Source organism: Melospiza melodia, chromosome 3 (genome assembly GCF_035770615.1).
Source record: "Melospiza melodia melodia isolate bMelMel2 chromosome 3, bMelMel2.pri, whole genome shotgun sequence".
Classification (NCBI taxonomy): Eukaryota; Metazoa; Chordata; class Aves; order Passeriformes; family Passerellidae; genus Melospiza; species Melospiza melodia.
This window is the reverse complement of record NC_086196.1, coordinates 23,992,535-24,017,454: the sequence shown is the minus strand read 5'-3', so window position 1 is coordinate 24,017,454 and position 24,920 is coordinate 23,992,535. Positions and strand designations below refer to the sequence as shown.

At 38.8% G+C, this 24,920-nt stretch overlaps 2 protein-coding genes across 2 annotated transcripts; one reads left to right on the top strand and one right to left on the bottom strand.

Annotated features, from left to right (window-relative positions):
- The first annotated feature begins 2,936 nt into the window (after positions 1-2,936).
- On the top strand, positions 2,937-16,656 carry TUBE1 (tubulin epsilon 1). The gene is made up of 12 exons (XM_063151023.1): positions 2,937-2,972; positions 3,046-3,119; positions 4,905-4,957; positions 6,072-6,129; positions 6,691-6,806; positions 7,806-7,927; positions 9,212-9,399; positions 10,211-10,386; positions 11,171-11,311; positions 12,833-12,973; positions 14,232-14,406; positions 15,464-16,656. The coding sequence occupies exons 1-12, from the start codon at positions 2,948-2,950 to the stop codon at positions 15,620-15,622; spliced, it is 1,428 nt and encodes a 475-aa protein (XP_063007093.1). The 5' UTR covers positions 2,937-2,947; the 3' UTR covers positions 15,623-16,656.
- Positions 16,657-16,720: 64 nt separating this feature from the next.
- Positions 16,721-24,506, bottom strand: CCN6 (cellular communication network factor 6). Its single transcript, XM_063153338.1, has 5 exons — positions 24,456-24,506; positions 20,864-21,137; positions 20,265-20,507; positions 17,959-18,152; positions 16,721-17,554 (listed from the first exon to the last, which is right to left on the bottom strand). Exons 1-5 carry the CDS (start codon positions 24,504-24,506, stop codon positions 17,273-17,275), a joined length of 1,044 nt encoding a protein of 347 aa, XP_063009408.1. The 3' UTR covers positions 16,721-17,272.
- Between the last annotated feature and the right edge of the window lie 414 nt (positions 24,507-24,920).

Here is a 24,920-nt window from a genome sequence, read left to right as displayed (position 1 = left end):
TAGACCTTTAACACTACCATTTCATATGTGCCAAAGAAAGCCAGTCTGTGATGCATTATATTGCACATACCTTTGCACTCATTTTAAGGGCTGCTAGAGTTTAAGAGAGGGCAACTGTCTAAAGATAAATCTTCCCAGAATTCAATTTGTCTCCTGTATCTATCTTAAAAATTATACCTTCAAAGTACAAAAGCCTTCATCTACAAAGATTTGGGGAAAACCTTCAAGTTCTGAGTTACATTGTCACATTGTCCATTTCCATTTTTAACATAACTATCTAAATTCTGCAGAAAGCCTACAAGAAATGAGCACTGACTCTAAATAGATTACAACTTTTCCCTGGCACCTTCAAGGTTTTAATAAGTGTTGTTATAGCCATTATCTAAATCAGGGCTGCAACTACACTGTTACTGTATCTCAAAATATTCTGAAATTGGACATTTGCATGACTATGTAATAAAGAAACCAATTCCAAGATCAAATGCTCAAATGCTCAGGAAACTGCTCCAAAATAGAGGATTTAAATGAGATCTCAGCCCCCTCTATCTCTTACACCTCAAGATTTGTAGAGAATACCCTTCTCCTCAAGAACCCAGTGTATGGACAACAACCTGAACAAAAAAATGAAAGACGAAGTGTTACAAGCCTGACAGTTATTTCCCAAAATACAACAATTCTAAATTTAAAAAGACTCGAACAAACAAAAAATAGACCAAAAAAAAAATCAAAATTACAAACCAACAAACATTCATATGTGAACTAAGTCACAATGTCAAGGATAAACACAAGTCAAAGGATAACATTAGTTCAAATTCCAGTGTATTCTCCCTACAGCAGCATGTGGCCTAAATAGTCAAATTACTTATTAAAAAGATGCTGAAAGCATAGCACACATATTTAACTTGTGATGCACTTTTGGCTCTTGTTACAGTGTGGGATTTAAGGGTTATTCACAGATTCACTGTGGAAATTCAATTCCACTAAAAAGCACTGTAAGTTATTTATACAATTATCCAATTTGTGTCCCAAAGCTGTGGAACACCATTCCTGTATAACACATCAGCAAAATGCTACTGAGAAATTAAGGATAAGAAACACATATTACTATAAGTCTGTTGTCAATTCACAATTCTTGATGTTTCCAAGCTCAAAGAGAATAATCACTTTATATTTGCCTGCACAGACCACTTAACACTGGAAGCCAAAGCTCAGTGTGTCTTGTTGCAACATCACAATCAATAGAGTGAATCCGACTAAGCTGAATCTTCATGGGACATAGACACAAAAAATACAACTAATTCTAAAATAAAGTAGAAAGTGGAGAAAATTACATAAGAAGAAAGAAAATCAGATACAGTAATATCAAGAGATTCTGTAGAATTTAAATTAAGCATTAGAATGCTTACAAGCAATGTTGTACTGCTTTTAACCTTAATTAAGGCTGAGAAGACATGTGAAGAGAAGACTTTAAGGACATGACAGTAGGCAAGAAGTATAGAAGCAATTTGACATCTAATAACATGAATAGAGCACAGCCTATGAGTTTGGACCACTTAAAAAAAAACCACAGGGAACAAAATTAAGTTATAGTTACATCTAATCTGTCCAGAGAGAAAGGACTACCTACTTTCCTGTTTAATATTCATGTAGTTTTACACTGGTGATTAGTTTATAGAAAAGACATGTTTGAAGCAGTAGTACTGTATTCATGCCAAACATGCCTATAACACTGAAGCCATTGGTCCTTTTCACACATTTCATACATGACACTTGCATAAACTTGGGCCACCCAGTACTTTTTCTTAAGACCAACATGATTTCAATTAAGTTTCACAAATTTACTCTGTGTATCTATTTCTAGTATATAACGCATACTGTACAATATTCTATTTGCTGCAATATATACATAATCTTTCCAGGAATGTCTGGAAAGATTTTTTTTTTTTAATAGTCATTTGCTACAAATTTATTTTTCTGTAGACCTACAATTAATCTCTACCATGTCATGTCTAGGAGCAAAAAAAAGGATTAAAATTTTTATTTAACACGTTTTTTTGTACACCAGCATTACAAATAATCTATTTGGAAAAAGAGTATTTTGTTGGAAGGTTTTAGCCATAAAACTTAATGGACTGGGTTGCATGGAATCGCTTTTGTCCTCCCACAGGAAGCAGAAATGCCATCTGTGTCACAAGACAGCTTTCTGCAGGCTTTGCATGTCCCACATTCTTTACTGTTTTAGTCCTGGACTAGGCAGTGCTGGATTAACAGTCGGACTTGATGGTCTTAAAGGTCTTTTCCAACCTAAAGGATTTTATGATTTTGCAGCTGTTTTGCCAAGCTGTGTTGCGGACCAGTCTTGCCATGCTGAGACAACAGCATCTCTACACTCCTTGTTTTTTCACTGTGAACAATTATATGCACAATATGAAACTGAGCTTAATGTGCAAGCCTGGTGGGAGGGTACATTACAGCATTTCCAAATGGCCGCTTTTTCATTTAATTTTTAGTTTGTATTTTCATACCGTTTCACACATTTCACGCCATCTCTCTGAATTATGTATTTGGGGAAAATAAAGCGCTTTATTATTGCAACATTTTATCCATAAAGGATAATGAGCTGTAGCGCATGGAAATACTTTTGTTCTCTTGTACAGAGACTTTATGTTGGGTTTTTGTCAGGCCTCCTGTATCTGGGCCTCAGCCGAGACCCCGCAGCCCCTCTCACGTCCCCCTCAGACCCTCCGAGTGTATGAAAACCTCACCACACCCCCGTGCTGTCCCCCCGCTCTCCCCCCCCCGCTCCCTAATGGCACGTTCCACTCGCGGCCGGCAGCCGGCGAGCGCCCGCAGCTGAAGCGCCGGTTGGGACGTTCCACCGCAGGAACTTTGGGGGCGCGGCTTCCGGGCGCCGATTTCGAAAGAGGCCTGCGCCGGCGGCTCTGCCATGACCCAGTCGGTGGTGGTGCAGGGTAAGGGGGTCGTGGCGCCCGGGCCTCCCGCCGGCCCCTCCCCGTGCCTGAGCCGTGTCTCTCCCCTTTGCAGTGGGACAGTGCGGGAACCAGGTGGGATGCCGTTTCTGGGACCTGGCGTTGCGGGAACACGCCGCCGTCAACAAGGTAAGGGCGCCGCTGCCCCGCCGGCCCGGGCGAGCCGCCCGCGCTGCCGCCCGCGTCCGTCGCCGTGGCTGCAGAGCGCTGGGTTTGTTTGCTTAAACCAAGGGCGCTTCACTGTGGGCACAACCACCCCCGGCTTCTTGTGCCGTTTCACTAATCATGAAAACAAACCGTAAGGTTAGCTCTTAACTCTCAAGGGACCCCGTTAAATCCGGGTGGGCAGTCACCAGCCGTGAGAAGTTTAACGGGGATTAGCGCATCCTGCATCTGCGATGGGGCAACGCTGGATGTACGGACAGACTGGAGAATGAGAGGCTGGGAAGCAGTGCTGTGGAAAGGGACCTGGGGGTCCTGGTCAATGGCAAGAGGAACATGAGTCAGCAGTGCCCTGGCAGCCAGGAGGGCCAGCGGTGTCCTGGGGGCATCAGGCTCAGCAGGGCCAGCTGGGCAAGGGAGGGGATTGTCCCGCTCTGCTCTGCACTGGGGCGGCCTCACCTCCAGTGCTGGGGGCAGTTTTGGGTGCCATAATGTAAAAAACCACATCAAGCTGTTGGAGAACGTCCAGAGAAGGACCACGAGGATAGTGAAGTGTCTTGAGGTGAAGCCATATGAGGAGCAGCTGAGGTCACTTGGTCTGTTCAGCCTGGGGGAGACTGAGGGTCTCATGGCAGTCTGCAATGTTCTCCTGACAGGAAGAGGAGGGACAGACACTGATCTCTGTCATGACCAGTGACAGGACCCGAAGGAATGGCCTGAAGTTGTGTCAGGGAACATTTAAGTTACATATTAGAAAAAGGTTCTTCACCCAGGGAGTGGTTGGCCACTGGAGCAGACTCCCCGGCACCAAGACTGTCAGAGCCCAAAAAGCATTTGGACAACACTGTCGGGCACATGGTGCGACTCTTGGGGTGTCTTTTGAAGGGCTGAGTTGGACTGTGTGTTCCTTCTGGATCCCTTCCAACTCAGAATATTCTGTGATCACTAATTCTGGCCAGCTTTCTTCAGCATTTGCACCCTGAAAGCTCATGTGTCTGCCTACAGCCAGGCATTAGCAGGTCTGAGGCTGTTAACAACACGGTGAGGGCTGTTCAGTGCTGCTACTTTGCCACTGGCAGTAAAGCAAAAGAGGACACCCCCAAAGCCCACCATTGTTTTCCATGTTGGCTTATGCCATGGCTTGCTGTACAGTTTTACTGACCAAAATAGCAACATGAGGAGGGCATGGGATTGTACTGAGTACCCTGAACAAAATCACACTCTTCTTGCTGTGACTATAAAGCACTTAAGGTATTTAAACTTGTCAGATCTCTTTAGTTTTATGTTGGGGTAAGTAATTGCCATTGAACCCCTTGAACCCTTGGCAGGGAGTTCAGGAATCAGTGTGACTGGGCTGTCCTCTTTGCAGGACTCCATGGGCATTGGTATCACAGGCTTGGAACTCATGATGAACTGAGAGTTGTATCAGTGATGAACTGAGTCAGCTGAAGAGCAGCTCTTCAATTTAATCATTGCATTGGGATCTTCAGTAGACTACTACAGTTGCTTAATCTTGTGCTGAAAAATTAATTTCTTAGTTACATTCTCTCAGTTTTTAATAACAAGCTGATATTTCAATGAAATGTTCTTTTTGGAGATGACTAGAACTAGCTGGGTTCTACAGAGATGTTCACTCAGTTCCAAGTTGTGAAGTTTGACCTCTTTCAGAGGTCCCTGCCAACTTAAATTATTCCATGAAAAAACACTGAGAATTTTTGACATTACACATAATTTTGTGTTGTTTCCTTTCAGAAAGGAATTTATGATGAAGCCTTAAGCAGTTTCTTTAGGAATGTAGATACAAGGTAAGTTTTTATCAACCAGTTCATGAGATTACATGGTAGATCAGAAAAATAAACATTGTTTTGGGGTTGGTTTTATTTCCTCTTTGAATTGTGTTAGTCTCTGAAGAGAAATTCTCTAGGAGGATTTACTGGTGCTATAGTGTAGTCCTGCAGGTGTTGTGTAGGCTAGAGGAATCACATGGGTATTGGAGGCTGCTGTGAGCTGCTCACCTAGAGACCATGTTTGAGTGACAAATTGGAAAATTCTTGACTAATCTAGTGCAGCCCTGTACTCTCTTCCCCTTGTCCTTGATGGGACTCAGTAGGCTCAGAACATCGGTGCTGAATTTCAGCTGATGTTTTGTGAATATAATGGTGGCTAAATGTAGTATGGTCTTAAGAGATACTTTAAATTTAGCCTTGACCAGCTCCCAGATTAGGTAAGTAATGGAAGAGGAAATAAGATCAGTGTTCCAGTATCCCTGCCTTTTTCCTCTCCTTGTGCTGAATATAGTTTGGCCAGACCAAACTATATTGTCTCATCATTCGAGTGGGAAAATTGTAACATCATGTATAGTCTGCTATGTTGGCTCAGTACAACCAATCCTGGGAAAGAAGGAGGATTTAGCTATGTTAGCCCAGCAGGATTTCTGAACTGGTAAATCATAATAAGCAGGATAAGTCAAGCCCAGCACTGTGCTGGTGCAGTTACAGAGCTTTCACACCTGGAGCACAAGCACAGTGTTGTACTGCTCCCACTGAAAAGCTCAGGGGTGGCTTTTTTCCATTGTTTGATGTGGATACAGGTATCACATGCTGATAAAAGATAATCCTTTCCAGTTCTGGCAGTGCTTGTAGCATTGCTACTAAGCAGAGGCTGTATCTGAGAGTAAACTTCTACACTTATCTTTCAGCTTCTTGAAGTAATGTTTAGGATAATTCTGGTTGAGTTCATGTCCTGTAATTGCATTACTTTCAGGAATTATAAGCTATTAGCAGCATGTTCAGGGTGTTTCTGTTTGTTTGCATTGTCATAGTCCTCCAAACACAATATATAAGTGATAAAATTTTATTGTAGTATATATTTTATGCTGCAAATATGATCTTTGATTTTTCTGGGTTTTTTTCTTTTCAGAAGTGGTGATAATGGTCCTGATATTTACAGAGGAAAAATCTGCTCTTTAAAAGCACGAGTAAGGCAATCTATAAAGGTCACTGTTTTTACTTTGAATATTTATGCCCAACTGTGTGGGAATTTTCATGAAGTTCTTAAAATTGCATGCAGGTATAAGTATTGCTTTGAAAGTTAGATTTCTAATATTAACTTTTATTAATGCAGTAAGTACAGTTTGCTGCCAGTCTTGTTGAGTAACTCATATTGGAATTTTAATAAAATGATTGCAGATATTATTAACTAAGGGTTGGGTTTCTTTGAGCCACTTTAAATGATTAAGAAGCAAGGAAACTTGAAACATAAAAATGTTTTAATTTTTTTATTCCTAAGCAGTGGGACAAAACATTATAAAATTTTAACAAAATTTCATCTGAAATGCAGTCCTATCAAACAACTAGCAAATCAGCTAAGGTGAGTCTAGTTGGTCTCCTAGTTAACAACTAGGGTGGGAAAAGGTTTCTGTGGAGCAGAGTGAAAACAGAATTCCTTTGGTATTGTCAATAATTTCATATTTCTTTGTGTGATTATTTTAAGGGTGGTTTGCTTACTGACTGAATTTAAATTCTTTCCATTCTTGAAGGCGCTGTTGATTGACATGGAGGAGGGTGTGGTAAATGAAATTCTACAGGGACCATTGAGGGATGTGTTTGATAGCAAGCAGCTTATCACAGATGTTTCTGGTTCAGGAAACAACTGGTGAGAACCTCTTTAGAACACATTTCTTAGGAACTAATTAGATGGCATTTGAAAGGGGGAATGAAAACCGTAGCTTTCATTCTGCACCTGGAGAGCTGCAGCATTTTACCAGCAAACTTGGAGTCACTCTTGCCTGGAGGAGGGCTTTGAAAATGCTTTTACAGAAGAATAATTCTGCTGATATATCAGTTTTTCTCTTTTTTCTTCTTTTTTTATTTTCTTTACAAAAGAGCACGCTTTTTATTTTTGTTTCTTTGGCATTCAGCTGCTTTCATTGCTTAGTCGAAGCTATAATCTAGCTTGAGACTGTGCAGCTACTGTGGAAATGAGATATCTGAACAAATGCACTTCTGATTTCTAAGCAGAGTCTGACTTCGTGCGTATAAACTACATTACCAAAAGAAAAATTCAGAAAAAGATTGGTTAACATAATGAATTCCAAATTTTCACAGAGACCTTAAGGTGCTCTAATAATGTTCAGTGCACTACAGATTGGAAAGCAAATCACCAGCAAATGTACCAAAAAAGAGTGCAATATGGAGAGTAAAGCAATCTTTACTATATACCAACTTTACCATCTAGCAAACAAGTGTGTTGAAAATGAGCTGTTTGGGGTTTTTTGTTACTAGTAGCAACTGACTTGCATAGTACTCGAAAGATTATCTGTACATTTCTTACGTAGGGATATCTTTATTGTTAAGGACTATGTAGCTTTCATTACTACTATTGGATTATCCAGCATGGGAGTTTATTTCCTTTTCAATGCAGAATAATAAGTGTATACTCCAAAGTTGTGAACTTAGACCTGTTTGCATCCTCCAATTTAAAACTGTGTCCTGACTCCCAAATGCTCATATGTAGTCACAACTTAGAAACTCTCACAGATGAGGTGTTGCACCCAGCTTTGGACCCTAAACTCTAAAATGTCACATAAAAGGATTTAAAATTTAAAGTTTGATTTTTTAGGGGGAGGTTTTAAAGTACTTTTCATATCCTCAGGGCTGTAGGTCATAAGATATATGGCTGTCAGTACCGGGAACGCATAATGGAAAAGCTGAGAAAAACTGCTGAACATTGTGACTGTCTACAGTGTTTCTTTATAATTCATTCCATGGGAGGTGGTAAGTAATCTTTTTATGGGGAGTATGACTGCAGTAGCCACAAATGAAAAAAGAAAATACATGGATCTTGAAAATAAAATCAGTATAATAATCTACATCATTCAGAATGAAGATTTAAAAAATTAACATAGTACAATTAAGTGGACCTGTAATTATTTATCACTAGTTATATTAGAGCATTGAGGAGCTCTGATGTGCTACCCAGAAGAAAAATGCAGCTAAAATTCTAAACGTGAGGCAGTGAGTAGGTCAAGACAGGTACCAAAGACAAACACTGAGGTATTACTGATCAGAAGAAGGGTCAGTGACCTCTGAACACTGACAGCATTGTCATAATCTTTTTAATTGTGGGGAAAGAGTTTTCCAAAAGGCTTTGAAGGAGACTTCTAATGTTGCTTAACTTTGGAAAAACTTTGTTTTTCTGTTTTCCTCCTCATAATTTTCTTGAATCTGATCTAGCTAGTTAATAAGCCGAAAGGAAGAATCCTTTGTCGTATAAGTTTTGTCATTATTGCATTGCCATTAAGCCTCCCTACCCCAGAAATCTGAGAGTAGCATGTATTATAACTGGTTATGATGTGGAAAAAGACACAGAAAATAGCTCTAAATATGAAGCAAGGATTTTGTCAAAGGCCTTTTTTGTGGCTTAATTTCGGATACCCTGGAGGTACTGTTTCTGTTATTCTGAAAACTGCTGTCTTGTTCATAGATTAAATTGTCTGTCACTGAGAATGTAGCTGAATATTCAGAAACAGACGACAGTTCAGTACTGTTTTGAACTCAGGGCTGTGTGCTTAGTGTTAATAAGGAAAAAAGCCTGTCTGCTGGGGGAAGGGGCAGTTCTGTTTTTACTGAAGAATGAGAAAATTTCATAAAGAAAGCCTAAAATGAAAATAGTATTGTTTGGGGCAGTTCAATGCTTTTAAGCAAATGTTGTGTTTCATAATTCAAATTGAAGAATTCAAAATAAGAAGTAGAAATACTAGGTCAGAAAAGTGTTTGTTACATCATAGGGCATTTTGGTTTGCAGAAATTTTTGAGACTGTATTCTTCATTCTGACTGACATACTGTGGGAAATAATTTTATTACATAATTAATTTCCTGTCTGGGACAAACCTTCCTGCCTTAATTACATTTGAGTACCCTCTACTGTCTGCCAAATGCTTCAGAAAATATTCATTAATATATATAATTGAAAAGTTGTATGTTTCCTACATTAGTCGTAGAGCCAAAGATAATGTGGGGAACCTGTCTTCTCTCATTCTGTCTTCATTCATAATTAGGGACAGGATCTGGTCTTGGAACTTTTGTACTAAACTTGCTTGAGGAGGAATTCCCAGAAGTATATAGATTTGTTACTTCAGTTTATCCCTCTGGTGAAGATGATGTTATTACTTCTCCATATAACAGTGTTCTGGCTATGAAGGAACTTAATGAACATGCAGACTGTGTGCTACCAATAGAGAATGAAGTAAGAAATAATATACTATTTATGTAATTTTTTTTATTAGAATGTGGAAATGTCTCTTCCATTTCAGTACTGATTTGCGTACAAAATATCTGAAAGCATAATTTCAGGTTTTAAGTAATCATGTAACTTCTAAGTCACTTGCAAGCTTTTGAAATGAACATGGGTATCACTAAAAAGTTGCTCTGCTCCTTCAAACTAAGGTAGAGTAAATTTTATCATGTCTATTTCAAGATAAACAGTGAAAAGCTTCTATTTACTGAGATAGCGTCTTCAATTCTTTTAACAATCAATTTGTGCATGGTATTAGTATGGTGCTTCAAGGACCTCTTATCTCTCCAGATTCCAGCAAGCTTAACTGTGCTGATTAGTGGTATGGGCATCATAGATATAGCTGACCTTGCAAAGTGCTAGACTCATTTGAATCTAGCTTCAGTGGCTGTCTTGCTGTTTGTTTATGAAAAAAACAAGAGAAAATGAAATTTAGTTAGAGACTACATTTTTTGCTTCACAGGTGTTCTCTTCTAAAACTGCTTTTTAAATTTTCAAAAGCATTTTGAATAATTGAATAAAATTCAAACTTCTGAGTCAAGCTGTGTATATATTTGTGATATGTAAGGCACAGACTAAGAAACACTTCAATCAACTGGAATTGCTCAAAAGTTGGACTTAGATGTATCAAGGTATAATCTTTAACCTAACATTACAGTGTCTGAGCTTTCAAGATTATTAGAAATGAAATGTGTGGTACTGAATTTCAAAGTTCTGTACTCAAGACTACTTCTGTGCTTTTTTTTTTTCGTCTCTTTTAAAGTCTCTGTTTGAGATAGTTAATAAAATTCATCAGATGATCAATTCTGGGAAGTTAGGATCAGCTGTGAAGCAAAACAGCTTGGTAACATCAAGTGCAGGCAGTGCAAAAACAGTACCTGAGAAGCCATTTGATGCAATGAATAACATCGTAGCCAACTTGCTGCTGAACCTGACCAGGTAAAGTTACAGGTTATTCCTCTGTAGCAAAGTAGGATTGCTGGAGGTGGTGGGTGCTGTAAATATGCAGGCCTGCATCAACTTGAGTAGTATTAATTACATTCATTACTCATATTACAATATGAGTCTTTATAAGAAGTGGTTACTGAATGCTAAAGTACTTGGAAGTATTCAGATTGTAGTGGTGCTGCTTTAGCCGTGGTAATCTTAAACCTGAGGTAAGTTTATGGGCAGAAGGAAATTGTCTTTTACAAGTGCCTAATGTAACCCACAGAGGTTTGCCTTTCTAGGCATTATTTTGTAAATATTGTCAGATCATTTGTGCTCATAAACTGTCTATTGCTGCCAGAAATATACTTTATACTTCTGGTTGGCCTGTTTTTCTTTTAAACAGCTTGTCAGGAATGCTAAGTCACATGTGTTTTACTATAGCCTGTTTAGTAAAAGTGGTAATAATTAACTGGTATTAACCAGCTGGTATTAATTAACCAGTATTAAGTGGTATTAAACATTATTAATGATAATAAATCAATGCTAAAGACTCCAGTTGGGAAAGAAGGAATCACTCTTGGTAACTTACTCTTCTTTAATGAGAAGTAGAAGTAAGACATAGCACTGTTACTGACAGATGTGCAAGTTTTGTGATAATACTTGAACACTTGCTTGAATGCTGCGTTGTTTTACTGTTTTATTGTATAGAACAGCTGGAAAATAGATTTCACTTTCTTATAGAAGTGATGTACTTAGTTTGTATCAGTTTCATAGCAATTTGTTAATTTTTCAGCTCTGCTAGATTTGAAGGTTCCCTAAACATGGATCTTAATGAAATCAGCATGAATTTGGTTCCATTTCCTCGACTTCATTATTTGGTTTCAAGTTTGACTCCTCTGTATACACTGGCAGATGTTAATGTTCCATCTAGAAGGTAAGAAAAAATATTATTGGAGTTTCACATTTAAACCTTAATTTCTGATTTTTCCATACTTTTCATCTAAAAATTCTATTCCGTAGCCAAACTAAGGGTGGAAGTTCTGAAACTTGTATATCTGCCACATTTTCAAATTCGTCCTGCTGATTTATGGAACATCTGCTGTCCCTTTTTTATGTAATGGTTGAGCCAGTAAACTTGACATGCCTTTAATCTCTGCTGGAAGTGTTTCTGTTGGGAAAATGTATTACTTAGAACCCACACCACAAGTTTTTTTGAGTAACAGCTTGCAGTTGACTGACAAAATACTCTAAAGACAAACAAGGGATTAATTAGGCTCTTTGGGGAAATACTTCAGTATTTATCTTACTTCAGTCTGGAGATGCAGTGAGGGCAGTGAGCCTACATCTTGTTGTAATGATAAGCTGATGTGTCAAAATTTGTGAGATATTTATCCCATTGACATAGCAGAAAAATTACCAGTAAAAATAGATTTTACTGGGTTTGGTGGATTATGTTCAGTCAGCAAGAGTGAGATAGAGACAAATAGTGGTAGAGACAGCTAAGGGTAAATGATGGAATTATGCAAAGTGGAGAAGAAGGCAGGACCACACTTATTTTCCAAGTTGTGACAGTCAGATCTGTTGAGAACATACATTGAGGATATGGTATAGGGCTGGGGGGAAGGTAGCTGACTATGAAGAGGTGGTCAAAGATGTTTCAGAATGAAGTGGGAACAGACAATATTTTTGTCCCCTTTATTTTTTTTTTGTAATCAGCAGGTTGTGGCAGAGATGATATAAGAAAAAAAGAAATAGAGATTATAAATGTACAGTATTTGGAACAAGTGGAAAGAATAGCTTAGATGTTGTGAGTCCACAGAACACCATCTTTGGTATCCCACAGTACAGTGAAGCTTGGTTACAGAAGTAAAGAGAGAAAGAATATGATCTGCAGTGTCATCTTTTAAAGTAGTCATGTGTGATAAAATTAGAATAAGTAGACTAGGCAAGTAGATATAGCCTGTCTTTTCCCAAATCATTAATCAAAATTAATACAGTTCTATGACTCGTTGATCCTTTTAAATAATGAAGTGTAACAGGCAGATAATCAGTTCTGTAAGGGTCAGCACTTTGATATCCCTTGTCAGATCCTTCCCAGTGAGATTGTCCACTCAAATTGCCACATAACCAGAACCCCAAGTAGTTAAATCCCTTTACATAATTTTTAGACTTTATAACCATTGGCCTCAAATTGCCTTTATAAAGGCAGCTTCTCTGTTTCAACAGCAGCTTGTAACTTGTGGTTGAGGAAAAAATGGATCTAGTGTGTTTTTAAAAACTCTATTACCAACATATGTACATTTAAAGGTTTGAATCTTTCCTATCATTTATGATTGTGGGTTAAATGTACCTTGATCCAGGATTTTATGAACTTTTAAACCCTGAAGGGGGGCATTCTGAAGAACCTTTGTATCCTACTTTAGTAAGAGTAGATAACTGTTTTCTTTTCACCCAGGCTGGATCAGATGTTCTCAGATGCGTTTAGCAGAGATCATCAACTAATTCAAGCAGATCCAAAGCACAGCCTCTACCTGGCCTGTGCACTTCTTGTTCGAGGAAATGTGCAGGTTTCAGACCTTCGCAGAAATATTGAAAGGTTTGTAATGCCACACAGAGTAGTCATGGGATTTGTACAGAAATTGGCAGTTGTCCAGAGCATTCCAGCTTTTCATTTGAACAGTTTCAATACCAAAGCAGTTTACTCCAACTTCCTTTTCTTAATTTTAGAAAGGTGTCACTGACATTTTTTCATAAAAATGCTTTCTTTTGGATTTTTCCTCTTCTGGGAAGCTGAGGCCCCAGAAGAAGAATGTAAACAATTGTTATCTGCTGCTGTGGAATGTAGCAAGTGCACTTATGATTGGCGCATGTTCCATGTTTACAATTAAGGGCCAATCAGGGCCAAGCTCTCTGGGACAGATTCACAGAGAGCTCCCTTGTATTCTATTCCTACTCTATTCTTAGCTTAGCAGCTTCTGAACTTTTCTCTTTATTCCTATTAGTATAGTCATAATGTATTATATATCATAAATTAATAAATCCAGCCTTCTGATCATGAAGCAAGATTCTCATCTATCTCTCTCACCCTGAAGACCCTTGCAAAGCCATGTAACAGAAGGGAAGAAAACATAACTAACTTATGTAATGTGTGAAAAAAAGTTATTCCTGGATTTTCAAATAAAGGGAGCTGCTACTCCTATCTTCCTCAAAATTGTAAAAAAAAGCAAAGTCCACCCTTTCAGGGGTCTCCCAACAGCAAAGGATGTTGGAGTAATGAGTTGTGTAGTAGAAGTTTGTTTTTGCTGAACAGAAGGCCCTTCTCTTTCCATGGTTACTTTCACATAGGTAGGAAATAATCTTTATTTTAACAACTCTGTGTTGTGTTAACACCCATTTTCTTTAACAGTATTGAGCTACATAGATGTAACAGGAAAGGCAGGCAAAATGGAATTTATAGGCAGACAGGGGTGCATGGGGAAAATTTCTGGGAATCTAAAGTATTTTACTTGTTTCAAAACTACAGGTAGACCGATTACCCTCTATTAATCTGCCCTTTTATTAAATCTCAGAGTGCTTCCAGTCCCTTTTATAGAAACAGGTACTTGTAACTTCACTTTTCAAATCCTGATACATTAAATTAACATAACACAATTGATGTTTTCAATTTAAATTTAACATAGAGACAAAGTGGTTTAGTCTGAAGTCTAAAGTATCTTATTCACAGTGATAGTTAAAACTGTCCTCCTTAATCCTGAGTGCTTAAGTGTTAATCTTTCAGACTGTTAGTTGAAACTGTTAGTTGTTAGTCTTTGTGTTCTTTATACTTCTTAGTTAATGACATTTTTTTATCACAGGTTGAAGCCGTCTCTGCACTTTGTCTCCTGGAATCAAGAGGGCTGGAAAACTGGTTTGTGTTCAGTACCTCCTGTGGGTCATTCCCATTCCCTTCTGGCTTTAGCAAACAACACCTGTGTAAAACCAACTTTCATTGAACTCAAAGACAGATTTGTGAAGCTCTACAAGAAAAAGGTACAATTCTTATCATTATCATGTCCATAGTCACTAATCACTAGCATCTTGCAATATTGAAACCCAGATCTTAGTGTTGTGAACAGACTGTTTGTAATTAACAGCCCAAGGGTTTTATTAGTGTGACCAGGTGACTCAAAGCCCCATCCAACCTGGCCAAGAACACTTGCAGGGATGGAGCATCCACAGGTTCTTTGGGCATCTTGTTCCAGTGCACAGTAAAGAATTTCTTCCAAATATCTAATCTAAACCTTGTAGTCCACCGAGCTTTCTCTCACTTCAGTTCCTCAGCAGGACAGGAGAAAAGTACAGTGAAAAACTGGTGGGTCAAGATCAAGACAGGGAGAACAACCACCAGTTATTGTCATGGGCTAAACAGACTTGGCATTTGGAAAATTAGTTTAATTTATTGCCAATAATAGTAGAGTAGGATGGCAAAAAATAAAAAAAAAAACCTGAAAACACTTTCACCCCCACTCCACTGCCTTCTTCCCAGCCTCAGAATTCTGTTCCTTTTTTGCTGATCTTAGTGTCTGCAGGACTGTTTCTCTCACATTTTCTTGAGTCTTCTGTCACAGCTGTTGTGCAGCATTTTTACCCCCCAGCTGTCACAGAGGCATTGCCAGCATCACTAGTGGGCTCAGCTGTGGCCAGTGGCAGGTCCACAGTGGAGCTGGCTGGGATGCTTCTGTTCAGCGTGGGGGCAGCTCCTGTTATCTTTTCACAAAAGCCACCCCTGCAGCCCTGCACTCCCCTGCTGCCAAAACCCTGCCATGTAAACCCAATCCACAGCTGGTCTGGTGTACCCAAGAACACAATATGAAAAGATGGATTTTAGGAAGTCAGTAATATCGACTGTGATTCACTAGGGGATTGTTACCAAACTTGCCGAGTGTTTTAAACAAGGGATGTCGTGATATAAATTTCTAAGTGCCATTTCAACACTGCTTGCACTCCCCCCCTCCTTCAGTACAGGCTAACTGGTATTTACTGAGCCAAAGCAATCAAATACCAAGAAAAGGATAACACTGATTTTTTTTTTTTTTTATCCTCTTAGGCTCACCTTCACCATTATCTGCAAATAGATGGGATGGAGCAAAGCTGTTTTTCAGAAGCTGTATCCTCTTTGTCTGACCTAATAGAAGAGTACAATGAATTGGATGCTACAAAGGGTGGGCCTAGAATAGATGCTTCAAGACTGAAGATAGCTGTTTAAAGAAGGAAGAACTGATTTTAAAAACAATAACAACAAATAAGCACTTTCCCTAAACATCCAGCCACTTCAGTTAACCAGAATGACTTCCAACTTGTCTGGCTATTGTAATTCCAAAGTGGGACCAGCAGAACAGCTTCCTTTCCTCATGAGTGGTCATTAGGTGGGGAGCTATGCCTGTGAGAAAGATTTGAAGGCACCTAATTGTGGCTGGTATCAGTAAGGACAGTAATCCTAACTGTGGAGTAAATTGACACACAATATGCTGTGAAGAATAGGAGGAGAGGTTGCATGTAGCAGCCAAAAATGTAATTATTTTCTCAGACTTTCAACTTCCAGTAAACTAAAGGTTGGTCTTGCTTCAAGGAAGGATTACCATTGCTAGATTTAGTTTTTAACAAGCAACTACGAAGAGAAGAAAAGCCCATGTAGTCTTTTCAAAGATGAAAGCAAGTCTCTAATGAAACTGCTTTCTTACACTTTGCAGCAGACATTTCAGAATGCTCTAAGCTATGTTTCTCATTTTGGTATTTCTGCTCCTGTGTTGTAGTTAACTATATTAGAGGATTCTCCGTTAATACCAAAATCAGCAATAACAGAAAATTTAAAAAAATAAATTTTGTTTCAAGTATTATGCTTGGAATATTAATTCATATTTTAATGATTCATATTAATGAATGCTGAGTTGCACTTGATAATGAGATAATACAGAATACCTCTGAGCAAAACATGCACTTATGATGAAGTTAATACCATTTGGAGAAAAACACTTATAACCTTGAAAGAATGCAAATAAAATAGATGTTTTAATATTTATAATTATTGGGGTATCATGCAGCTTTTTATATTACAGTGAGAATTTTTCCAAAATAGAATGTACAGCTATTTCCAGTTGCTTGCCAGTGAGCTGGTACAGATCAGAATGGATTGATTTCTTGAAATTTGAAGTCCTTCTAGTGCAGTTGGAGTGGATATGTAAGTAAGCACAATTTTGAATGTGTAAGCCCAGAAGTATTCAATAAAGTATTGTGATAACATTTGTTGAGAGCATTTTTAAGAAAATGTTCTAAAACTATAAATTTTCTTAAGTCTTGCGTCTGTTATCTGCAGTTGCCCACTTACTTGTTCCTTTGCACATCCAGCATTTATATCCATGACACTAGAGAAAGACTGTCTGTTGCAAAAAGCAGTCTGAGATTGAAGTTGGCAACTTCTGTTTCAATGTTTCAGCATTGATGTGTTTTACTATTTCAGATGTATAGCAGAAAATATTAATTTAAGAATGAAGAATGATAGATGAAGTATTACAGGGCAATTTTTTCCCAAGAGGTTGGAGCATCTATTTGTATTTGTAGGCAAAAGCTTGTTACAGTGGGGTATGAAGCCCTCTTGCTGTACCTTTCACAGTCACCAAGAGTTCTTGTTTGAGCACTGCTAGTGTCGGATACATCCTCAGGAATGTATCTCCTCATGTAAAAACAGTTACATTTAAAAATATGCCCTCTGGCGTTTTACAGGTGCTATTTAATAAATGAGTGAATATTCACTTCTGTAGTTTCATGATAAACACTGCTGTGGCAGGGAGTTGTGCTGACTCTTCAGGGTGTGAATGTGCTGTTGCACTCCCTGTGTTGCAGTCAATGGTGTAATTTGTCATAGGAGTTTGAGTTGGGAAAATATATCTCCTGGAGCACTGCAAATCCTCTGGCACACACACGACGTTATCCACATCATCTTCCACCTGAAGAAGCCTTCGTTGGGACACTCAAACTGTACAGTGATCATTTTGGACTTATTAGGGATGCAGCACCTCTTGTCCAAACACGCTCCACAGAAAGTCAGTTTATATCTTTGAGTAGTTGAGCAGCCAGAAAAAACTAGCTTCTCTGCTGTTGGAAGCTGGAAAGTTGGTTTGCATGTTTTTCCCTTTGGAATCTTTAATATTAAAACAAAGAAAACCCTGAACATTAATTGCATATCATGTAAGAAAAAATTGCAACATTTACTTAGAAATATCTTGGAAGTTACTCAATCTGAAAGCTGTCTGTTTTTTCCTTTGTCAGTCAACAAACAGGAGATACTTTCAGAGTGACTGTGCATCAGGATAGCATTAGCAGCACTTCTATTTCAGGACATTACATTCTTTTGTTTGAAATTGCACATCTATAGTTTGCTATTGAAACACAAACATTAATGGTAGAAAACATAGAAGAGTTATTTTAGAACCCATAAAAAAGAAAGAAGTTAATGTTTTATTAGTACTTGCTAATGCATCCATTTTTCCATTAGTTCCAATATTTTCATTTTCTATTAGGAACTAATTTTATGCTAGAAAATACCTTTATTTTCTTCAACATATTGGTCAAACAAGGCTGGATGAAGCATAATCTCTTTTCTTTCTTCATTTCACATTTTCTGTTGTCGTTGGTCACTCTGCTGGATATGCCTATGCCACAGGTCCTGGAACAGGGTGTCCAGGGAGTTGCCTGTATGAGGCACTTTTTCTTCAAAACTAGTGGTAAGCTTCTGTAAGCTAAGACAGCAATATTTTATTTATGCAGCCCCAAAAGTTTGAATTGAAAATACAAGGATAACTATTTGATTTCTGTTCATGAAGGTACTTCTGTAGGTAAACCTAGAAATGAGACATAAATAACATTTATACAAAATTCAGCTGAGCTGCAGTTATACTTATCCAGTATCCAGTGATACTGGATACTCGGATCCTACCAAGGACTATGAAATTGCATGCATTATATGACCTTCCAGTTTCATGTGATGGAAATGTTGTGTGAAAAGAGCTAATTGTGGAATTCTTATGAAATGTCCACATTTTTCTTTTATTTTAGGCCAAGCATAGTTTATAAAGGCTGCTGAGAACATTAATATTTGTGTCTTTGTAGATATTGATAAGACTTTAGGTTTTGTATTGAGGAATAAAATTATCCAATCACTTTTTGATACCACTAAAAAGCCCGAGGGCTGGATTAGGTGGAGTATACTTTAAAATGAAACAAAATTGCAATGGAAAAGTTCTACAGAAAATCTGTGTGGAATCTGTGCATTTGTATAAGAGCACATGCAGAATTACCTGGAATTACCAGAACTGCTGTCTACTTAGAAAGTAGACAGCAATTTAAAGATTTCATTGAAGTAAGCATTTTAAAAGCCTGTCACAGATCTGCAACAAATAAAAGGAAGTTAAATGGTTGTTTATACTTGTTACATTTTTTAAAGTATGACCTAGTTACATCTCTGTGTATCTGAATTAGGTAAATCAAATTAAATAGAAAGCCAGAAAACAAAGCAAGAGGAGTAAAATGAAACTTAGCACTTACTATCCACTCTAACAGAAAAGGGACTTTTCAAAATACATATTAGCCCATTGAGCCATCCATGAAATTTATGGACAAGTTGACAAGATAATTCTGCTGGACTGGGAGGGGGAAGACTTTACTTGGAAAAAAAATTTCCTGGTGTTTTTCTTCAGAAGGCTCCCAAAGAGCAGCATCGTACAGCCACCACAGGGACAGGGTGTTGGGTCCCTGAACTGAGCCCAACAGAAAGTGTGCTTTGCCAGCTGGGTGTCTGCTCTGAAGACTATGCTGTACAGCTGATCCAAATTCCAGAATCATAATTTGAAGTAAGGTTGATTTTTTTTTTAATTTGCCTTACTTGTGTGACCACTGCTTACATGTGAGAAATGGACTTCAAAATGGACTTCCAAAATGGACTTCAGGTTTTGTAAGCAGGTCTATTTACCTGCAGATTGATTGATGTGCATCTACTCAGCAGCCTTTGATAAAGTTTTTCTGATAAGTGTTGCAATCCTTTTATTTCATTGATCCATGATGCTGATTCAGTCTGCTACCAAATGAATGGCTCTGCTTTCTGGTACCTGCATTAGCTGTAACAAAGATGACTCTCACCATGGAAAGTTGCACATGGGAAGGAGATGGCACAAGCATAGCAGCTGTGGCCAGGGAAGGGCTGGCATAGCTGCTTCTGGCAATGGCGCTGCCTTAGAGGGCAAAAGAGAACTAGTGCTAGCTGCAGAGCAAGAATGGACTTATTGGGAATATCCACTGACCCTGGCAGAGCTGCAGGGACAAGCCGATGAATGCTTTTGATCAGACTGAATAAAGAACTGGGGCGGGTATTGTTCTTGCAGTGACCAAAATTTGTGAATGCAGGAAAGGCACTAAGGCAATTTTTATCATTTTCTGCTTTCTATTGAAAGAAGAGACCTGCGTTTTGTTAATATATGTATGTGAGAGCCAAGAGTGGCTGACACCACAAAGTAGGAAAAAGTGGGGCAGTTCCCAGGCTGCAAAATGGCTGTCCAGCAGCATCCCTAATTGGGCGGATCCGATGAGCTGCAGACCTCTGCAGAAAGATGCTTTGGCCAATTCCCTGGTGACAGAAGCCAAAAGCCTTTCTGCCTTTCACATTTATTAGGTTTAGAGAAATGAGTCTGTGACCTGAGAGTAAGAGGGGTAAGTGGGACACAACAGTCACTCTTGCAAAAGCCTTGAGCAAGAATTGGGCAAGTGCCAGTGTGCTGCCTGCCTGGCTGCTGGAGCCAGGGACACTAAAGGCAGAAAGGCTCATGTGCAGAAAAGTTTACCAGTGTAGTCAGGCTCACCTGACATCAGCCTGTAGTTGGTTGATTGAAGTTGCTTGCGCTGTCCCAGGCCACAGCTGGATTGTCCTGGCTTCCTTCTGCCTGGTACCCTGGCGCAGGGGCTTCCTGCTAATCTTGGTGTGAATGCAGGGGTACATCCGATCGTACCACCGACACACAGGCACTTGTAAAGCCGGTTGGGCTGAAAGGTCTGCCCGTTGGTGTAATAAACTCCATTGAGCTCACATCCTACAGCTACCAGATCTGCAAATGGTGAACAGCAGTTACTAACATGGGAAGAGCACGTGGGTCTTGCTAAACAGGGTGCTAAAATGTGGTCAGTCTTTATGACATCCACAGCTTTGTAAATCGGACATCAATATGCCTGCCAATAACAGGCTTGTGCGCAATGACCTGGTTTCACTAATGCAGGTAAGTTGAAATACAGTCCCAGGCCTACTCTCAGATTCTCTGACTGAGCAGTTGGAGGACTAAATTAGGATGAATTCTTTAGCACAGAGCTGTGCAGCACCTGCAAGCAGAGTTTTCCCCCAAAACCATTCACCTGGTGATCCCCACCCTCTTGGATTTCAAGAAGGGAACATGAAGGAGCAACTTACATGCACACACGCCTGTTTCATACCTAGGCTCATCTTCCGAGTAGTCACAGTAGAGCCCTTTGTGGGGATCACAGACATCTGCTTCATTGCAGGGCTCTCCTGCCTGCTTGGCACAGACCTTACAGCAGCCACAGCCGTCCTTCACCAGGCTGACCCCGGGGGTGCAGGCTGGCACCGGCGGGCAGCGGCACGGCCAGCGGCAAACCTCCTTGCGCTGGGCTTCACCCGTTTCTGAAGGTTTATCTCCAGGCTGCTCTGGTGGGCTGTGGAAAAACTTACACAGAGCGGGCTATTTTGAGCACTGAATGCAGTATCTGTAGCTGGAATAGCATAAAATGAAGTCAAGATGGAAAAAACTGACAAGTTGCATGAAAATGCTCAACATTTCTCATTTCACAAGATCAAAGGGTGAGAGAGGCTATGAGGTATAGGTAGAAGGCAGAGGACCATTTTCATCAGTGTGGTACACTGAGGTGTTCCACCAGTGAGCCTGGCCTACTGCTTGTACAAAACACAGTTCACTGGTTTTTCCTTTGCCTTCTATAGAACAAAACTGAACAGAAGTTTTTTAAAAAGTATTCTAAAGTAGATGGTGGTTTTAGTGGTTAAGTATTTCTTCCTAGAAACCTTCTATCAAATTAATTAGCTTTTGATTCCTCACAGTGTTTTATAGCCAGCCACAGTCCTGTGTGCCAGTTCTGATGGCAAGACCCTTATAAAAAAGGGAACCTCTTTTAAATGTTACTTTTGCTCCAAAATTTGAGTAGATGCTTGGGAAGGAGCATTATAATATTTACTTATATATTATTTAATATTATTTTATTAATATTTAATTATATAATTTATTATTATATAGTATTATAATATTGTGCTAGATGCAAAAAATTAATCCTAGTAAGGTAGACAAGTAGCTGTACTGAGTTTAATAGGTCACTTTCTAAGAGTGCATTTATTTGCATGACTAAGCCTTCATTGAATCCAGAGCTTACAGAGCAAAAACACGTCTCATTAAAGAGATTTGTATCAGCAGCAGGAAGCTAAGATCTAGCCAGAATTTACTGGTTTACACATTCTGTCTCAGAATTCGTGTCTTTTTCTCTTTTTTCCTTTTTTTATTTTTTTCTTTTAAGTAAAGGAAGGACAAACTAATTCTTGATGGGCTTATTTTTGTGAGGTATTGGGGCAGATTAAGTTAGCACAGTGTGAAAGGATCTACTTGAGATAGCTATAGTCTATCTGCATTTTTTAAGAGCTACAACCTAAAACCTAGCAGTTTAGATCTTAGCATTCAATGTTTTCATGCTGCTGATTTCAGCAGAAATGCAGATTGTGGTACAGTTATTCTCCACGGATGACCGGTTCTGTAGTTAAGTGGGGGCTTGCACAGCACTTGGCCACTAAACAGCACAGGGCCTGGAAACCACTCTCATCACACAGCTCTGACTGCCCAAAGAGCAAAAGGGAAAGAAGACCAAGCCCCTCATCAGGTGCCAGTATCACCATCAAGCTTGCAAAAAAATGCCCAGAACATATATCCTATATTTTTTTTCTGGGCATGTGAAGTCCAGCCTATCAGTTTCTGTCTGTTCCTGCAAACTGCAAGGGTCTACTGATGTAGAAATCACCTCCAGCAGAGATGCTGAGGGAAAGGGTTCATTCAGCTGGGGTTCCTTGCTGCTCAATTTCCAAACTGGAAGTCTCTGCAGAATTCAGCATTTCATATGTCATAGCCCAGGAAAGCTCTTGCCGCATAATTGAGCTGGCTTAATTGAATGCAGTAGTAAATGACCTTTTAAAAGCCTTTTTTCTACCCCTAATTTCCATTTTTCATGGTCATTTACAACTATACTTATGATATCTTAATCTGCAGCCACTAATGAAGTTCCAAAATAGTAGCTTTCAAGTTCCTTTGGCTGAATGATTTTTAAGCTAGATATTAATTTACATAAGCAATTCACACAGTAGATGGATGTTAAACAATGTCATGGGGTATTTCATGCAGTATGAAGAAGATAGTTTCATAAATGTGTCATTTGTTAAAGGATTTCTTCTAATCCTTTCTACCTAAATTCAGCAATAATACAGAAACAATTAACTCAAGTACACTTTTTAGGGCAGCTAAGCCTTTCTTATAAACCATAATGTTAATTTGATGAATGTGTGCATTGGAATATAAGGGTTCTTAAAGAATTGTTCTGGAAACAAGACAAGCAGGTTCCTGTACATTTAGCAGTGTTTAAGACAATGCATTTGCTTTAGGAAACAGTTCCTTGCTGCTTCTTTCTTTAGAAGAAGAATATTATTGTTATTATTTTTGTTATTATTATCATCAGGAATTTGGCCATATGCCAGCAATATGAGGTTATGTGGCTTGAATCAGGTATCGTTTCAAAATGGGTATGTGTAGCAGGAAATAATCTTATGAGCTTCAACCAATATGTTTAATTTGTTAAATTGAAACATGCTTTAAACCTACTGACTTCTACTTAGGGGAGTTTTCTCTCCTTTTTTTAGGGAGAGATGTCTGCTGAAAGGTGGGAGACAAAAAAGTCCTTAGAAAGTAAGAAAAACACCATCAGGTGAATATCTGACAGTTTTAACTGTGGAATTACTGAGAACTTCAGCTGACATGAAAAATCTTCACATATCTATTAAGTTACAATGAAAATGTAAAGTTTGCTTGTACAGTTTACAAATTAAATATTTTTCTAATTTGTGCTTCCTCAGGTTTCTATACCAAAGCTATTCACATCACACAAACCCCTTGCAAACTTTTCCTGATCCTCTAGGCAAATCAGAAAATGAGACCACTGTGTAAGAACCCTTCATGTTTTGTTTGTTTTCCCATGTTTTAAAGATTGAACAAGGTTCAGTATGGCATAAATAAGCAAATATCAAAATAGGCAATGTATTATCACTAATGTTTGATTATCTTAGACTAGCTTTAAATAGGCAGAAAGGGGAGGCAGACAGCCATTTGAAAATTCTGTTGACATTCATCTTAATTGTAAAGGAAAAATACACTGTATACACATAAAGTAGACTTTCAAAATTAGGTTAGTAAGTAATGAAATTGGCCTTTGACACAAATATCTTTAGAAAAAGCTATCACTTAAAATTGTCTCATAAGAGACGAAGTAGAGCACAGCCCAGGTTCTTTTCTTGTTTGTAAAACGAGGCTGAAGTCAGACTGCTGCGTGTGTTTATATATATTTGCAAACACATGCATACATGTATATATGGAAGATGAGCATGAGTAAGATGTTTACTTTCTTACTGCATCAGGTATTAATTTTTTCTTGTTTAAAAAAAAAAAAAGAAAAAAACAAAGCAAGGTCAGTGACAATTTAAGCTTCCCTAACACTTTTTTCTTCCCACTAAGGCATACCAATGCACAGAGAGAAAAAAAATTACCAAAACATAACCGATGCAGCAAATAAACTGCAAATGAAATTTACTGAGGAGTAGGGAATGGCTCCTTATTCTTTATGAGGAATTTACTTCTCTGAAATTTAATTTGTCATAAAGCAAATAAAAACTTTTAACCGGGACAAGGTGAGGAAAGGGAAAATCTTTTATTTAATGGACTTACCTGTTGAGTATAAGGGATGATGAAGATGGTGGGAACAAGGAGCCACCGCATGTTCCTGCACATTCAGAAGTGAAACTGGGAGATAGGGAACAGGCTGAGCTGTGTCAGAGGAAGCACTGAACACAAAGCTCTCCTCTGTCTCCCTTGCCAAGCCAACTTTCCCCAGCACATGCAGGAACACATACACGCATTCACACTTGAAATTCTCCTCTTCATACTGAACCAGCTTCACACTGAAATTTCCAACTGGCCTTCGTTTCTCTGCCCACTGCTAGAATACAGATTTTCACACCCTGCTTGATCCCATCCAGCTGATTCAGCCAGACTTAATTGAGGTCGGGTAGGGTGACATCTGATTCTTAAAGTCTTGCTGCTGGAAATGCAGTGTTATTTTTAACTTGTCTTTAAATCTCTATTGCAGGAATTTCTGAAATCCGAAGGGCAGAGCCCCAAATACATGTATTT

Coding starts and splice junctions, on each gene's coding strand:
- TUBE1 (XM_063151023.1), top strand. CDS start 2,948: ATGACCCAGTCGGTGGTGGTGCAGG. Junction 6,130..6,690: donor TCTGCTCTTTAAAAGCACGA/GTAAGGCAATCT, acceptor CCATTCTTGAAG/GCGCTGTTGATTGACATGGA. Junction 10,387..11,170: donor TTGCTGCTGAACCTGACCAG/GTAAAGTTACAG, acceptor TTAATTTTTCAG/CTCTGCTAGATTTGAAGGTT.
- CCN6 (XM_063153338.1), bottom strand. CDS start 24,506: ATGCGGTGGCTCCTTGTTCCCACCATCTTCATCATCCCTTATACTCAA. Junction 18,153..20,264: donor CAACTACAGGCTGATGTCAG/GTGAGCCTGACT, acceptor TTGCTGTCTTAG/CTTACAGAAGCTTACCACTA. Junction 17,555..17,958: donor ATATGTTGAAGAAAATAAAG/GTATTTTCTAGC, acceptor TTAATATTAAAG/ATTCCAAAGGGAAAAACATG.